At 41.3% G+C, this 18,055-nt stretch overlaps 2 protein-coding genes across 7 annotated transcripts in view; both read left to right on the forward strand.

Moving 5' to 3' along the window:
* The window catches only part of RC3H2 (ring finger and CCCH-type domains 2), a 29,655-nt gene extending 21,445 nt beyond the window's left edge, over positions 1-8,210 (forward strand). For 3 of the 4 annotated variants that reach the window (XM_066980573.1, XM_066980571.1, XM_066980572.1), the window contains 4 exons: positions 288-422; positions 964-1,071; positions 2,111-2,259; positions 2,874-8,210. In XM_066980573.1, the coding sequence (XP_066836674.1) occupies positions 288-422; positions 964-1,071; positions 2,111-2,259; positions 2,874-3,072 (591 nt within the window). In that variant the 3' untranslated portion in view covers positions 3,073-8,210. The remainder of the gene's footprint in view (positions 1-287; positions 423-963; positions 1,072-2,110; positions 2,260-2,873) is intronic. The other variant, XM_066980574.1, reaches the window with a different exon arrangement.
* A 101-nt stretch (positions 8,211-8,311) lies between these two features.
* PDCL (phosducin like) lies at positions 8,312-15,756 on the forward strand. 3 transcript variants are annotated; one of them, XM_066980612.1, is made up of 6 exons: positions 8,313-8,445; positions 8,806-8,887; positions 9,117-9,160; positions 9,656-9,830; positions 10,961-11,142; positions 11,747-15,756. In XM_066980612.1, exons 1-6 carry the CDS (start codon positions 8,353-8,355, stop codon positions 12,296-12,298), a joined length of 1,128 nt encoding a protein of 375 aa, XP_066836713.1. In that variant the 5' UTR covers positions 8,313-8,352; the 3' UTR covers positions 12,299-15,756. The 3 variants fall into 3 exon arrangements, with proteins under 3 accessions (XP_066836715.1, XP_066836713.1, XP_013044243.2); XM_066980614.1 differs by lacking the exon at positions 9,117-9,160 and having other exon boundaries at positions 8,312-8,445; positions 8,806-8,928; XM_013188789.3 differs by lacking the exon at positions 8,313-8,445 and having other exon boundaries at positions 8,800-8,928.
* Positions 15,757-18,055: the final 2,299 nt, after the last annotated feature.

An 18,055-nucleotide genomic window follows, 5' to 3' on the forward strand; every position in this document is an offset into this window, starting at 1 on the left:
AGGTGGTCGGTGAGTTTCCTAGACATGAGTACCACGACGCTTCGTGGGGTGCATAAGGACAGCTAGTATGAGCTGTTCCGTTGACATCAATAAGACCATTTTTGGGATAAAGTAGTGGACTTGGTAAATGTCAGCAGATGCAGAGCAAAATAGATGTTGGACATCAAAGGAACACATAATTATCCATCTGGAGTGAGAGCTGTTCTTTTTGTAAGCTGATTTTATATTGCTGTTTGACAACGTGTTCTAAGTGTACTTGTAGGTAACGGGTATGTTTCTTTTCGTAGGCCAAAAGTAACTCGTTATTACTTCAGAGAGAGGCGAATGCACTAGCCATGCAGCAGAAGTGGAATTCTCTAGATGAAGGCAGTCGCCTTACCTTAAATCTTTTAAGCAAGGAAATTGATTTGAGGAATGGTGAGGTAAAGCAAGGGGTAATTGGGATTAAACAAATCTTTGGGGTTTTTTTTTGTGTATATATGTACATACGCACGCATGAACACCCTCTCAAATCTAATGCTCCCAAACATTTATAATTCACTCTATGCAAGTTAAGTTGCTATTGTTATTACACCCAGTTATTTCCCAAGATCAAGTAGGTACACCTGCTGTGCTGTTGCTCCAGTCATCCACTTACAAAATGGGAAGAATGTGTCCACTGATTTTCATGTGATCCTTTCTCTTTGCTCTACTTGTGCATGTTAAAAATCTAAAACTTCTGTCAGTGGGCTACAGAAATTTCAACTCGGTATTCATTGTCTATATCACTGCTTTGTGAACAGATTATGCTGTGTGTTCTGTCTTGCCTATACCTGAAGTTTTGTGTTTAACTAGCTCTTCTGTATCATAGAAATGTTGTGTCCTAGACATGCACCTTCTGTTTTCACTTTAGTATTTGAGTGTTGTGTGAAGCAAGTGAAAAGCCAACTTGATATTTACAGAAAGTATTTTATTCTTTTCTAGACTGATTATACTGAAGACTGTGCAGATGCAAAGCCAGATCGAGACATTGAATTGGAGCTGTCAGCCCTAGATACGGATGAACCCGATGGGCAGGGTGAACAAATAGAAGTAAGTTAACAATCTGTGTCTAAAAAGGTCGCTGGGTCCTTTCATTAATTATTCAAAAAAAATTAACAATTTTTCGTACACTGGTAGAATATGTTGATAGCAAAGCCTTTTGTCTTACTCTTTGTACTGATATCAAGCATTTGTCTTACTTTAACACTAGGGATCTCATACTTCTCATTCAGATACGTGGCTGTTAATAATACCCAAGTTAAAAGCCAGCTCACTGTTTTCTGTGGTAGCTTTCAGCTTTTTACTCTTTACCTTTTGATAGCATTAGTCATGCGGGGAATCTGTTCCTTTCCACTTCCTTTCCAGCATTGAAGCTATAATTTAAGAACGTTTTACATTGAAGATCACATTTAAATGTGATCTTTAATTTTTTAAGATCACATTTTATTTTTTTCATCTTTAGTTTTTTTTTTTTCCTTTTTGATACTGTTTGTTTGAAAAGGACTGAAGAATTTGGAAGCTATTTTCCTTCCTTCTTATACAAATAATTGTGTAAGGACAAACAATTCTGTATCCCTTATGAATTCTAATAAACTGAATGTGGTGCCTAGACTGCTGGGATTAGCTGTAATTTCAAACAGGTGATCAGCATGTAATCTAGATATGATCTGATGATCTCTTCTGTAATCTGCCTCTTATGTCAGCTTTATAGCTGGAAAATGATGGAGATGGTCAAAGCACTCCTGAAATGCCTGATGAGGAGGTCATACCTGCAGCTAGGGAGCTTCTTTAAAAAGTTCTGTTTGAATTCCAGTCCTCTTAGGAATTCACAGTTTATATCACATTACTTCTATAAAAAACAAACAGGATAAAAAAGCTATGTTAAAGATATCTGATGAAGTGATAGGCAAAAATGAAACATGAGCACTTCTATATTAAAATGTGATAGACGTACCAATAGTCTGAAATAAGAATCAAAAGTCACATGAAGACACTTCAGTTTCCAGCAGCTTAATGTAGTGGAACATAATAGGAGAATTTGAAGTTGTTAGCAACAGTGTTGATGGACATTTCTCCTTTTCTCCTGTAGGAGATTCTGGATATACAGCTAGGTATTAGTTCTCAAGATGATCAGCTGCTCAATGGAACAACTGTAGAGAACGGGCATCCACTAAAGCAGCACCAGAAAGAATCTATGGAACAGAAGAGACAAAGTTTAGGTGAAGACCTTGTGATTCTGTGAGTGTTAGACAAAACAGCAGTGTCTGCCAGTATTAGACAAACAGCAGCATCAAAGTAGATGAAGTATGGTTGTTTAAGGATGAACTACATACCTTCTCAGACTTGGGGTAGACATCTGCATTGTGTATACATGGTGAAGTGAGAAGAACCTGTTAAGAAATCAAGTTAGGTCACAAATGTGAAAGTCACAGGATGGTACCATTGTTTGTATGCATTGTTGTTATCATATATGCTGAAACGTGTCACAGCTGTTAAAAATACCTTTCACATGTTCAGTAAGCAAAAAATGCAGAAGTATTTTTATAGTTGCCAGAAATTTTGAAAAATTTCAAAAGGTTAAGTTTCAGACTGTTTGCACAAATCTCCATAGAGAGGTAGTTTTTAAAGTACACTATTTTAGGTTTACATGTTCTTTAGTTTTTAATGTATAATGCAGCCCTTGAAAATGAGGCAGACTGCATTTAACATCTTGAGCATACCTTTCCCTAGTAAGATGTTTTATTCCTGTTGCTAAAATTGAGTTTGTCAGTATTTATTTAATGCACAGAAATTCAGTTCCGGATACTTGTGCATGTACTTGTTTAATATTTGTAACTTATTTTTCTCCTCAGGGAGGAGCAGAAAACAATCCTGCCCGTAACTTCTTGCTTCAGTCAGCCGATCACAACATCTGTTAGCAATGCAAGCTGCCTGCCCATCAGCACATCAGTCAGTGTTGGCAGCCTCATTTTGAAAACTGCTCACATTATGTCTGAGGATAAAAATGACTTTTTAAAGCCTGTTGCAAATGGCAGGATGGTTAACAGCTGAAAGGCATTCATCTTTCCAGCTTGTGACCACACCATGGAAGCATTTACACTAGCTTTTTATATATATAATATATATTATATAATGTATATTTTTTTTAAAAAAAATAATATTGGGGTCATGCATTTCCTGTGGACTCTTTGATACTTCAAGCCCCTCTCGCATTAGCATTCTGAAGAAAAAAAACTTACTTTACTAGGGTAAGGCGTTCACTTTCCACAAATGAATGGAATTTGGACATTGTTTTACTTAAGCTTAAAGCAGCTTTTTATGAGTTTGTAGCAATCCGGTGCGGTATCTGAGCCATTCTTGTTTAAAATGGCTTCTGTAGAAAACTAACAACTCAGTTATTTAAACTAGCAGGATCCTACAATGATACATCTAGTGAAAGGAAGACTAACTTATTTGTCTCTATTTTGTTTCATGAGAGAAGAACTTGTGTCTTGTTGCAGCTGCTTTTTCCTTAGTTGTGGAACTTTGCATGGAGTATTGTTTCCTGTTTGAAGACTGAGAGGTGGGGATTTGGACTTGAGACTTTTTACAGGGTTAACACACCATTAGCTTTGCACTGCTGCGTTATTTGCAGGTCTGTGGTGCAGTGCTTTGCTGCAGCTTTTTGTTTCCATCCCCCCACCTAATTTCTGCTTTAGTACTGTAGATACACATACACAGGCTACTTGTCCAAGTAAAGTCACCAGAAGTAAACCAAGTGCCTAAGTCCTCCAGCTAATGTACTAGGTATTGATCTCCCCAAGTTATACATGAAACAATTTTCAACTATTTTGAGAGGTTATGCACTAATGTAACAGCATTTTTTTTTTTATTAATAGTTCTCAACTTGCAGATTATAGAATCCAGATGACTTGGCAAAAAGTATCAGGTGCTCTTGGCTTTCCTTTGAAAACCCTGTATGTAGTGTTTGCACTGACTAACAAGATGGTATTGCTGTTTTTGTACTGTTTTGTTTTTAATTTAAACTAAATATTGGGAATTTAAGGCAGTTATTACCTTTTGTTTAATGTTGTTAATCATTATTTTGTATTCAGGTTTAATTTTTGCTTGTTCAGTGGCAACTTATTTTCAAAGACCTTGAAAATACAATAATATAGCATTATCTGACCTTCAGAGTACGGAACAGTGTATGAATTTATGCCCTGTTAAGATGTGACTGAGAATCATGTTAGACATGTCAACTGAAAAGAGTTTTTCATAAACACACACAAACTAGAGCCCTGGGCATATTTTTTTTAAGAAGCTTAAAAATTGACTTTTTTTGGAAAAGAAAGCAGGACTCTCCCTCCTGATAATTACTATCTTGTTTGTCCTCTTACTTTTCTTTGTGACAAGTTTTACTTTTTTTTTTTTATGTTTTATTAACTTCTGTGAAGTTGTTTACTCTGAAAATTGTACTGGAATATTTTAAGCCAAGCTGATCTTTCACCAGGTGTACTGCATGTAAGGGCTTTTCCTGCTAGCAAAATGCTTAAAGAGGATCATGTTACTGGTCGTCTGAGTTGTTATTTTACAAAATCACAGCTATGTGGTCGGGTAAGATTTTGATAACTGTTTTGTGCACGTTTCTGGGGGGTGGGGGTTGGCATTTCCCTGAGGGTTACTGATTAGACTAAGTAAATATTGGTGTTTGATATCTCTCCTAACGAACCTGTCCATGAAATAATTATGTTGTAAATATACCTGAAAATCCAAGGGTTAGTTTTGATATTCTGGTGTCAGTATGGAAGATCTTACACATCTATTTAATACTCAAATGTTAAGGAATGTATGTAGAAAAACAGTCAAGTAGTCTTCTAGTGTCCTCTGGCTGTTGCTGTACCTTCCTATAGCCAGTGCCACCTCATAGCTAGGGTTAGATTGATGCTTTGTTTCACTTGCAACTCAAAGTGAATGGATACAAGAACCAGACCACCTTTGTCACCTTAACTTATTTCCTATTGATGTTAAATTTAACTTAGAATGTTAGACATAAATATGATTGTTGTATATTTTATACCAAGACCATTCTGTAAATATGAATTTATATTACTTTTGAAATGCTTCTGAGATACTATTATTTGCTGTACAATGTAATTCCAAAACAGATATGCAAACAAGTATGTCTCTTTCATGGATATTTAAACAGTGAGATCTTCCATGTTGAAGGTGATGTAATTTTTTTAAAAGATTTTTAAATTTTAAATTGCTATTTTGTTACAAAAATAGAGAAAATATAAAGGTTTGAGAAGTCCTTATTTGCCCTCAGGGAAAGAGCCCTCTGTGCACCAGAACTCCACAGAACATCTTCAGCATGATCTGAGGGTGAATATATACTACATAAATTGATTGTGTATTTACCTTAACTTTTTAATTTTAAAATTGCAATTTTAAAAACTTGGTTGTGCTCTGCTGGAGGGGGATTGGGATAAGCTGCTTACACACATTTGCCTGTTTGTCCAGTGAAGTTACATAAGCCTAACATATTCCTGCCAACCATATTGGCATATTTAAGAACAAATGTATCTATATACTCTTGTCTGCAGCAGGAGGTCCCATGATAATAGTATTTCTCTAGGATGACCATACACTTCATACGGAAAGTTGGTTCTTAACTGAGGCTAGTTATTTTCTCAAATTTTTAATATAGAGAATGAAAGGCAAAACATTACTTGGGGGTTTAAATAGCATGTCAGCTTTTGTCTTGCAGTTTTAACACTGACTATGTGATTTTTGCCATGAAACTATGCCCTCCAGTGCCCTGACAAGTAGAAGCTACAGGTGGGAACCTAGTTCTGGCTTTCTTCTTTGGTGGAGTTTCATCCCTTGACCCTATATAAACAAGTATGTATTCATTTGTCTAGTTGCAAATCAGGTGCCTTTGGGCTACGGAAGGGCTTATTTTCTGACACTGAGATATAGTGACTAATCTTCGTGCATTAATAGCAGTGATTCCCATTTAGGTTTTGGCCTTTGCTGTCAGAAAAAAAAATAAAAAATAAAAATAAAAAATAAAAAAAGAAAAAAGGCCCATAGCGGATTGGGGAAAAGAGATTGGCTCTTTTGCTTTGCTTGGACAAGCATTTTTTTATTATTTTTGTTTTTGTTTGTTTTTCCCCACCCCTGCTAGGGGTACAGCAGGGATTTCACATGCAAGAGATACAGGAGTTATTAGTATCTAAGTTAATTGTGTTGCCTCACTACCTGGATTCATTCCTTGTTTTGCCTCATTTCCCACATAGGTCTTAATAGAGACTAATGCTTGTGCTGGGAGAATGCTTGTGTGAAAAGTAGTTATCTGTACATTCTTAACATATAATTATAGCAGAGTGATCGCCCTGCTACTGATACTTTGTTCCTGTAAACAGGTGACAAGAAATGAATCTTAGTGTTTATGCAGATTTTGCATTGTAGAATGTATACTAGACCCTTCAAAGGAAAGGTTAGACTCTTTGCAAAGCAAACTGGCGTTGGTTCTTGGTAGTCTAGTACAGGGACGCTAAAGTTTGACACTTGATTTCAAAAAAGAAAGATTGTATACAGCTGATTATGTTAAATAAGCTCTTCATTGCTCATTGTATAAGTCTAATTTGGGAGGTTTTAGTGCTTTGATAACATGATTGAGATTTTAATTTATCCTGTACTCAAGAGCTGAATGCTGTTCTTGTATAATAGTGTACTAGGCTGGATGAGGTACAAAATAATACACAGTGGTCATAAACAGCTGAGGAAAGAACACTTAAAAATAACTATCTAAACTCAGAATAGTTCCAAACATGTTTTTTGTTTGCTTTCTTAAAGCACAAGTTGTCAAGTTGTGCCTGTTGCTGTACATAAACACTGTATGCCAGCAGCTCCTTGATCATATTTGTGAACAGATTTTTCATTATTATTAGACTTATTAAAGGAAGATGCTGAATCTGAGAGTGTAACAAAATGAGAAATGATTGACTTATAGTATGTAAAAGTCCATTCTTTATGTTGTAGCTTAATCCCTTTTGTTAGGAAATTCCCTCTAATTGAGGGACCTCTTCTGCAAGCAGAACACAAATGTGCTTTTTAAATGACCCAATTTTCCAGTATAAATGAACAGCTAAAATTGGCAGTAGTCGTCACTATATCTCTTTGCTTGCAAGGGAGCACAACGAGGGAAAAGAAGTGGCAGTGATGGGATAAAAACAAATGTGAATATTCCAAATTCCCTGTATCGAACCGTAGCGCTACACCCCGTTATTTGAGGAGTAGGTTTGTGGAAGCTTTTAATCAGTCATTAGGTTGCTGTAAAAGCTGAAATAAAACAGAGCCTGCATTCACTACTGCCAAAAGCCAGGGTCATTTGCACATAGCCCATCAATTTATCCAGAGTAGATCTCAGTTAATCCAAGGCATGGAAATGCATGCATTTTCTTAGCTGGGCAAACAAGTACATTATACGGTAGTTGTGATACAACACACGTGGCTTTTATTTGTACTGCACATACCCACTGTACAGCCACTCAGAAGTATTGTGGTTAGCTTGCAGCATCTGCTGTCCGCATTTATACTGTTTACTGCGTATTCTTTTCCCTGGAAGTTTTAAGGAAATTTTTTTTCTTGTTGCATTGATTACATTTTATAAATTTGCTTAGCTGGAAAGTTTGGGAAAAGAGGCCTGTTTGTCAATTGTACAACCGATTGTGAAGCTCTAGTGTGAATATTTTTACGTCTGTATTAGACATTTTCTTTGCAAATCTATTGTTCGATTGAAATGTAAATGAAATAAAAGATGGTGTACACCCATCATGTATAAAGCAGGCACCATCGCTACGATGGATTTAATGCTCATTTTTATGGCGCATTCTCAGCTTCTATTTAAAACTATAATTTAAAATCTGTAAAATGAAATGGGGTTATATGGGGGAGTAAATTCTATTCCGTTTATTTCGGTTTTATTCCCGACTTGTACTGTTTCCCTTTGTGTTAGAAGTAGGGCAGGGCCCGGCGGGGCGCTCTGTGCGTGTTTGCTGTAGCACTGAAGTGAAGAGGTTTTAGCTTTGGCTGGTCACAGAGTAGAGCATCATGGTTTTCAGTGTTTGAGAGAATCGATGGAAGAAGTTTGCAGTATTGACATGTATTTGCATGCACAAATAAAAATTATTTGTCCACCTTCACCGCCTCCGTGCCTCAACCCGGGGAAGGGCGGGGGTGTGGGGGGTAGGAGGTGGTGCGGACCCGGCTCCCCCCGCCGCGCGGGTGGTAGCGCCCGGGCGGGCCCAGTCCCTGCCCGCGGGGTGGTGGCGCCCGGGCGGGTCCATGGGGCCTGCGGGGGGGGGGGAGGTGGTGGCTTCCCCTGTTCCGCCTCCTTCCCGGCCTGCCCCGCGAGCACCGGAGCGGCCTCGGCTGGTGGTGAGGGGACGGCGGGGCCGGGACCGGGACCGGGTGGGGACCGGGGGGGGGGGGGGGCAGCGGCCGGCCCGGGCTGCTGGGCGCTGGTGGCGGGGCGGCGCTCCCGGCATCGCTGCTGGGGACGAGCGCGGCGCCGGGCGGGGCGGGGACAGCGGCCGCCTCCCGGTAATCCGGGCACCCCGGTAATCCGGGCATCCCGGTAATCCGGGCGGTAATCCCGGCGGTAATCCCGCAGCCGTCACGGGGCGGGCCCGTCAGGCGGGGCCCCGCCGAGCAGCGCTGCGGTGGAGGGGCGCTGAGGGGGGCGGGAGGGTTCCGAGGTAGCGGCCGCTGCCTCACCGGCCCTGTCCCTGCCCACAGGAGCCGGCACCGGCGGGACCATGGCAGCCGCGGAGACCTCGCCGTTGGTGCCGTGACCCGCAGCCTGCAGCTCAGATCCGAGGTCGGAGCCGTCAGCACCGAGCGTTTGCGTCGTTTGTCTCGGTACTTAGCAACTACGTGCTCCCTGTTCCAATAACGCGCTTATTTGAACAGAAAAAGCGGTCGTATTTCCTCTAAACGTTTTTCCTTGCATGCGTTATGGTGTTTAAATGCGTGGGCTGCCCGCAGAAGTTTTCATGAGCTTGTCTTCAACAACTTGAACTGATCCAATCTGAAATTTCCTCCTCCAGGTTTGGTTAGAAGCTTGTTCCTGAAAGACTGGAAAGGAATAAAGGTCGGAACGTTTGAATTTGATTAATTATATAGAACATTTCTCAGCTCAGAGGAATCATTGTTAAGATAATTCACATATTATTGGAAATTGAAATGTAAATAACTGGGAATCAACCTAATGAAGCTGTCTGATTGGGGCTTATGAGACTCCCAAATCACAGTTAAAAAATTCATTCTCCGTGGGTAAAAGTATTTAGATATATACTAAAGTACACTGTAGTGCAGAAACAGCTTTTATAACAGCATTTTTTTTAGTAGTGAGCCTCAAAGTAAAGCTTTGTTCATAAAGGTTTTTAACTTAGATACGTTTGAAATTGTGACCGAGAATTAACTTGTGACTGACTGCTCTGTAGACTGTGATAGTGGGCTGTTACCTTCTTACACGGCTAAAAAACTGCTTTGAAAAAGTAGAGTACTATTGTTACACATTTCAAGGGGTTTCTTGTGCTGCATGTTTGAGTAAGAGAAATGTCTGTTTTGTTAATTTATTTTTTAGAACAAAATGACTACTTTGGATGATAAGCTACTTGGCGAGAAGCTCCAGTATTATTACAGCAGTAGCGAGGGTGAGGATGAAGACAGTGAGAAAGAAGATAAAGAAGGGGAGAGCTCCATTCCTGAAAGTGTTGGGGAAATAGAGCTTAGCAGCGATGGAAGCGCAGTCAACACAGGTATTGTTATATCAAGCTAACTGTTTTGTGAATACTTTGCTTATTGGAAGTTTTGCGTGTTTGTTTTTTTTCGGTAATGATAGTTCTATTTTCCTGTATACTTGAGTCAGAGATTGATCATTTCCTGGTTATAGTCTAACCTTAGTTAATAGCTGGTTCTTTATTTTAGTGTTTGCCTTCTCCTTTGAGAGGCTTTGACTTTATATCTAGGACAGTTAGTCTCTGCAGACTAAGGAGATTTATACAATTTGGCTGATAATCCATAAATTTCTTTCCTGTAAGCCAGCAGTTGTTAACCACTAGCAGTCCTGATGTAACAGATGTAGGTGCTGAACAAGTATGCGAGGAACAGAAAGTGGCCAGGCTCTCCTAAAGCAGCATTCTGTCCTGCCACTGCCAGAGGCACAGTACTGATTTGTGCAGACAATTGGTGGGATCCAGAGGGTATTTTTTACATTATATATTGGCCGTCTGTATTTCACAGTGTGTTTTCTAAGAACAATAAAAAAACTTTCTTATGTGTGTTCCTATCCATTACCTGAGAAGGAAGAATGGAAGAATTATGGTACTAAACTGGCATATTTGGAGAGGACCTGAAAAAGTACTTCTTTCCACAGGGCCCCAGCAGCATGGTAGCACATTGTAAGGTGAAGTCTGTGAGAATTAACACAATTGTACATCACAGAATGTACGTCTGTACAGGAATATCGGCAAACTTAATTATAGTTTCCCATCACGTTGTTTTTGTTCTTATGAAAAGTCACACAGTAGTGGAATTCTTGAGGGCTGGTGATTCTATTTCAAGAGCCCAGATATTAATCTTTGAAATAACCCTTGGGACAATTATGAGAGTAGCCTAGTTAGATAAGCTTTAGTCTTCCTAGATGTACCCAAAAAAAAAGAAAACCCATCACCCAGATACACACTCAAGGACATGTAAATGGTAAGTTACTTTTATTTCATTTCATTACGGCATTTTGCACAGTGTATAAGAAGTTTATGACAGGCCCACTATTTTACTGCTGACTTGGGTAGTATTACTGTACTTTTAAACGAGAGATGTAATCGTATTACACATTACGGAATGATGTTTGTAATTTTGTAGTAAATGCCATCATATTTAATTTCAGGTCCGAAAGGAGTCATTAATGACTGGCGAAGATTTAAACAACTGGAGACAGAACAGAGACAGGAGCAGCGCAGAGAAATGGAACGACTCATAAAGAAGTTATCTATGACTTGTAGATCTCACTTAGACGAAGAGGCTGATAAGCAGAAGCAGAAAGAGCTCCAGGAAAAAATCAATGGAAAGGTAACATGGCTCGGAGGAATTAAAATGCCATTTAAATGTTTGACATTTTTTGTTTCATCGTTTGTGTACGTGAAGCAGATGGGAATCCTTATCTCAGTAGGTGTGTTTAACAGAGCAGGTGAACAGACAAAATGCAGAAAATCTTGTTAGTTTCAGTTCTAGAGACAAGATAGTGCATTTGTTTTGGCAAAAGTTGTTTACTGAAAAACTAATTGAAAAAGCTGATGAGAAAGAAGCTGATTGACAGCGTAGACTGAGGTCAGGCACAGTACCCAAAGCAGTGCTCATAGCTTAGTGAAAGCACATAGCTGCCATTAACCTGAATTAAAGTGGGAGCATGGAGCAGCCACTTGTGTTATTAGTGCAGCCTGTGGAAACTGGAATACCCAAGGCTGAAATCACAGTTCCCACTGGACGCAGTTTCTAATTAGATCAAAATGGAGTGTAATACAGAGGGTGCTTGAGCCTTCGTGGGTTGCACTTTGGTATTATTAAAGATGAGCGACCCACATTAATCCTCTTGATTTAAATCAATTATGTAAGTGACCCACATAGTGATGTAGACCTTTTCTTTTTGTCTTCTATCTTTCTATGTATTTTTTAGATGACATTACAAGAATATAACATGATTCACAACGACGAAGATGATGAGGAATTCTTACAGCGATACAGGAAGCAGCGGATGGAGGAGATGAGACAGCAGTTGTACAGTGGGCAGCAATTTAAAAAGGTTTTTGAGATTACCAGTGGAGAGGCGTTTTTGGACACAGTTGATAAAGAGCATAAAAGCACACTGATCATGATCCATATTTACGAAGATGATATCCCTGGCAGTGAATCCCTGAATGGCTGTATGATCTGCCTGGCTGCTGAGTATCCAACAGTTAAATTTTGCAGAGTAAAGAGTTCGCTCATTGGTGCCAGCACCCGCTTTACTAATAATGCCCTGCCGGCTTTGCTGATCTATAAGGCGGGTGAGCTCATTGGCAATTTTGTGCGAATCACTGACCAGCTTGGAGAAGATTTTTTTGCTGTAGACCTGGAGGCTTTTTTGCAGGAGTGTGGTCTGCTTCCAGAAAAAGACCTAGTGCTCCTGACTTCTATACATAATCCATCTGCATGTTACAGTGAAGACAGTGATCTGGAAATAGACTGAACTACATACGCCGACGGGCCAGTAGGTGTAGTTGTACAGTGGGATGTTGTTGTGCTAGGGGCTGGTTTCTTCCTTTCTTAGCGTGGGTATATTATTCTTCCCTTCCATGCACTTTGACTTTTGCTTGTTAAAATTTTGTTTAAAATAATACGAGGAATTCGTAACATTTTCTTAAATTAATTCAGTATAGTACACGCTAAAACAGTCTTGCTTTTTTGCAGTTCAAATGTGTTTTACTAAACCTGAATTTCTAACACAATTCAGTAAATTTAGGAAATTACGTATTCTATTGTCATCTCTGTTTTCCAAATCACTTAGATTTTGTAAACATGTTGTTCTTGGATCAGTTGTTTATAGTCAGTCTCCTTACAGAGAGACATACAGCGTATGTGAATACCAGTTCACATACAGCATATGTGAATACCCATTCGATCAGAAAGTGGGTACCTAGTCACTAAGACAAACGTGTTTTTAAGTGCTCAAATCTTTTATTAACCTGGAGTTGAACTGCTGCCAGCAAATTAACTGTGCAAGGTCCTATCTTCCATTTGTAGTCCCCTTCTTGGAAGTACCATTGTTCTAACAATTGGCATCAAATTTTTGTTCTTTTCTCACTTGCAAATAACAACAGCTCCTGACTTGATCCTGAAAATTACTTTTCAGATGGAGAGGGTTCTTCTTTCTTTGACCTTACCCAAGACTTAAATGAGAAAATCTTCCTTCTGTTACAGCTCTTACTGTATTCTTGGGTTTTAAAATACCTACCATTAGTTCAGAGTAGTTACTTCTGCAGAAAATAAGCTCTGCCTCTTAAGAGAAAGAGACCTCTTATAAAGAGCTCCAAAGTATGTACTGAATAGCATCAAGGAGAATTTTGTTGACAAAATGCAGAATTAGGACTTGAATAGCCTCAGAATTTCGTACATCTCTAAAATTGTTAAATCACTGCCAATGTTCATTTCTGTCTTCATATTATGTGCTTAAGCTGGGTCTTCAGCTGCATTTTGAATATTAATAACCCCTGGACCTGACAGATGACTGGAAGGCTTTGTGGGAAATCACCCTTGAGCCGATAGACCAGGTCCCTAAATAGGCGTTCAGTAGCACAGCTGATTCCCTTGTCTGAAGCTCAGGGACTCATTCCTGCACAGAGGGTTTGGCTGGATCAAAACCATGGCCACTGTCCTGTTCTTCCTCTGATGGCAGCTCTTCAGGAGCACGGCTTTCTGTACAGCGCATCAGTGGAGTTCACTAACAGACAAAATCTTGTGGGGTGGGGTTGAAACCTTTGTGGAGACTGTAATTTCTTCACGTGTCTTTTGCTACAAACAAGAAAGGTCTCTCTAAAAACATCACAGCTCTTTCAGCTGCCCAGTGATGTTGATCTTAAAGTTCTCCTCTCCCCCAGAACACAGGGTGGCTCCTACTTCTGGACACAGGGTGAAAGCCGTGCAGCACTGGCTGAGCCCGTTTGTCTTTTCATGAGCATTATTGCTCCTGAATGCAAGAGCTGTATATTGCGCCTTGTCATTACCATTTGTTAGTGGTTATGTTTTTATTAAAGTGTTTGTTTTGTTTGTGCTCTACTTACTTCATATATCAGAGGTAATACGGGGAAGTAATTTTCAGGGTTTCCAGTACGTTACGGTTCACCCTGACTCCAGCAAGTCTAGCGCTACGTAGCTGTGAGATAACCTGAGTAGCATTAGAAACCATTAGCAATTTAGAGTGAGCGCAAGCATGAAAACCTCCAGTGATGCAGAGCAACGCAAAGGCTTTCCTGGCCAGGTTATGGCTGAGTTACTCAAACAATGTACCTAGTACAAATGAGCATGTTGAGTGTGTGCACTCTGTACTTAGTTGTTACTGAATTACGTGTCTTCTGCATACTTAATTGGATGTTACAACACTTCTGCTTTCTCATGCATTCCTTATTTTGCTTGTTATTTTTTAATTGTGAGGAAAGTAGACTATCGTTACCTGAATATATGACCCAATGTAATGCCATGTTTAATGATTAAATTTAATTGTTTTGTTTTTGTTTTTTTTAATTTCTGTTGTTGTTTAGTTTAATTTGCAAGTAGAAGGCACTTCGGAAAAGCAGGAAGAAGTGCAAATGTCTGTGTAAGCTCTTGGTTCATAGTAAGACTAGATCTTAGTACAGAAAAATAAGTGTTGGCAATTCTATCTATTTGAACTATATTTTTAAAAGTACTATGAGCAGGAAGATAAGTAATTTGTAATTAAAATTACTGAATTGGCACAAATTGTAGCTGTTTTAAGGAAACTGGCAGAAACCCAAATTTTAAAATGTGGTAAGGGAATCTTCTTTTTCGAATTGCGGAAAAAAAAACATGAAAGTTACATGAAATTAAATCATTGAGCGTGGGTATCAGCACATGTAAGAAAAAAGTCGAAGTAGCTGTAATTTGTATTTAGGAGGAGGTTCAGTGAAGTCTGTAGCACAGACAGGGTGCGTATTAGCATCATAATAAAATGATTTGGAGGGGGCAGAGCTGACTGCTTGAGGTGCTTTGAAGTTTTATTTGTACAAAGTGTTTTTTGTTTATTTTTGTTTTTTAATCCCAACGTCAGTAAAGCTGTAATAGGATCAAAACCTCTCCTGCTCTGTGTCAGATGGCCTGCAGCAAGGGGACTCGGTTATTAATCCGCAGTGCTCAGCTATTTGACAGATGCTTTATGGTGCCAATAGCAAAAGGGAAAAAAAAAAGGTGTGTGGGAAAGAAGTCTGAATCCAATTAATCACTAATCTTGGAGAATACAATAAGCATAAGGGAGAGAGGGATAGAGAGAAGGTGTGTTACGATGCTGCTTCTCAGCAGCAGCACAGACAACACAAACCTGAGGAGGAGTCAGAGGTTGGCTGCTGGAGCTGCTGAGAAGCGTTGCGGACAGGGCTGGGTACTGCCGCTGGTGCTTTTGCCCGTACTTGAAGCGAAGTCCTCCCAAATCTACCAAGCGGTAATTGTGTGCCCGAAACCCAGCATCCTTCATGAACATTAAACAACGTGGCAAAGTGAAATGAATTTTAGGATAGGTTAGCTATCGGTTTGTTAGTGTCTGTCCCCTGTCCATTCAGTAGAACTCAAAACTACAACTCCTGTCTGTAAATGTTATAGTTGGAATGTTGAAATCTTCTTTATTTATCTAATTTTTTTAGATAAGGCCCTGACCAGATTAAAAACTGGAATGTATTTATGTATATATATGCTTTAGAGGACTGAAATTAAAATGAAATTGTACCAACACCTACGTACAATAAAACAGTTCTGAAACATCCAGTTTGGCATTGGGAGCGTCAGGTTTTTGGTTTGGTGCAGGTGCCTCTCCTTCCCCCAAAGCTATTGCATTCTGTCACCATCAGAACTGCATTCATGTTGATGCGTTCTACTAAATGGTTTGGTTTTGAATAAAGGATGCTTTTTAATTTTGTCGAAGATATTTCATCGATCTTTTCTGGCACAGCAACTTCCCTAGCACAAAACATTGCTCCTGGCAGAAATGTGTGATGGCGTTTTTGGTACCACGAATGGCTCTGGTGCAGGAGGTGGCAGAGAAAAGCTGGCTGCGGTGTCCGGCGTGGGTTGTCTGAATTGGGTTATACACTCGAATGTTTTGTCTCTAGCAGTGCACCTTATCTTGACTGGGCCAAAAGTCCCCTGTGTGCTGCTAGGGACCAGCAGAAGCTGGGAAAGAGTTCATCTGCCCAGCTCTCCCCGCGAGCTGAGAACTGCCTCCCGGAGGGCTCGGTGGGCAATGCAGAGCCTGGGGCTACGAAGCTGGGCAGGTACCGGCCTGAGAGTGACGTCCCTTGAGCTCTGCCAGTTGTTCCCTGCCCCAGCTACTGCCACCAGCAATTCTGTTCCTTTTATTAGTGCATCTGATGAAACCGGTCTGAGCTATAAATGTGAAAAGTTGAGGGAGGCTGGGGCGTTACTGCAAAGCGACTGAGGTTGGTTGCCTTTCTCGTGCCGTGGCAGAGCTTGTGCGGGCACTGCTCAGGTTTTAACATTTTGGGATGCAGTTCTATCAGCATCGAATGGAAGCAAGCTTTCTTAAATCCGTTATTTCAGTGGGGCAAGAGAGCTCAGAAAGAAAACAACTGGAAAACAAGGTTGGTACTTACTACCTTTAAATGTTTGTGATATTTGCACTAGTCTGTGTATCTGAAATACGACAGTAAGTTAATGCATGGCGAGGATTCGGTGAACAAGGCTTCTTCCTTCTGAGCTGTTGTGTGCTCTGTTTGCAGTCCGTCCTTTCTATGTCGCGTTTTCTATCTGCTGCTTCTCAAGCCTAGGACAAACATGCAGATACGGCCAAGGTGATTTTGGCTTTTCCTGCCTGTTGGTGTAGCTCTGCTTAGTCCTGCGTGTACCCGTGGAGCCTGAAAAACCACAGCTCCCCTGACGGGCTGTCCGTTTGCTTGTCTCCATCTGTCTCTTCTGGTCATGCAGCTACATTGCATCCCTTTTGGAGCGCTGGGGGTTTATTTGCAGGGACACCAAAAAGTGAATTAGTACTGTAAGGTTCGCTGGTGTTTTATCGGAGCCAGATGATCAGGTTGTCACCCCAAGGAGCTTAACTCAGATGTTGGGTCATGCGCTCACCTGGGTGCCAGACAATGAAGGATAAGACTGAAGAAAGTCAGTCTGATTTCATAAAAATAGCTGATTTTTTTTGCCTTCAGTATAAAAGTTACAGATAAATATCTTAACATACCTAAAAAGTGATAGATGCTCATTGATTTACATCTTACTAAAAGCATTCAAAATGTGCCTTTCTTGAAAAATCCAAGCAGACATTCCTGCTCTGGTGCCTGGTGAAGTGCCCCAGCCTGGCTGAAGAACTCATCGGACGAGGGTGAAAACGCTGCTGGACGCCCCCGATCCCACCCAGGTGATGGCCGTGTGCGGCTCGCACCTTGCGGCCCCCTTTGCGTGGAGCAGCGCTGCGGGCAGCTGATCTCCTCCTCCTACCGTCCACTCCGGTCGTTGTCGTGCTCGGTGAATCACTGCTCCAAAGGTCACACAAACACGGGCAGATGTGCGCGCTGCCGCTTCACGCACCGCACGTACGCAGCACCAGCGGTCTCCTGTCCAGATCGGCCCGCGGGCGAGCTGCAGCTGTGCTCCCCCAGGGCGCTTGTTTGAAAAACGGTGCTTGTTTAAGGGCATCTTCTGGGCTGGCCAGGAGCAGGCAGAACAAGGAGTCTGTCGGAGCAGGGTGTCCAGCAGCCCCCGGCTCCACGCTGGACCCTGGGTGCATGGGGCAGCCCCCTGGGTGATGCTGGGGAGCTCCAGGCTAAACCCCGCGTTCCAGAGCCGCAAGCTGCTGTCGTTTGTACTATGTCAGGCTTGGCAGGGCTGCCTCAGCTGCACTATTCCTGGCAGGATGTTCCTCTGTGGTGGCAGGGAACACCTAGGCAGCAATCCTTGTGTGCCTGCCGGGCCGCAGCGCGCTTATCAGCTGGTAGCAAAGCCGTGCTGGCAGGCTGCGATAGCTACAAACAAGAGCAGGATGTTTGTGGTCTAACTGAAACGAGCCGAGCTTGTGCTGCTAACCAGATGCTGAAGGATGCTCCGAGGCTGGAGCTCTGCACGGCGAGGGCAGTCGCATGCGTGCTTTGGAGGTGTCGTGGGAACGCTGGTGCGTGGCTCGCGGGGTGCGTTCCCCTAGGGGGAGATGCCAGCAGCCGGCCTGGGTGCTGCTTGCTCTGGTTTTGAGCGCTGCATT

Source organism: Anser cygnoides, chromosome 20 (assembly GCF_040182565.1).
Source record: "Anser cygnoides isolate HZ-2024a breed goose chromosome 20, Taihu_goose_T2T_genome, whole genome shotgun sequence".
NCBI classification, from domain to species: domain Eukaryota; kingdom Metazoa; phylum Chordata; class Aves; order Anseriformes; family Anatidae; genus Anser; species Anser cygnoides.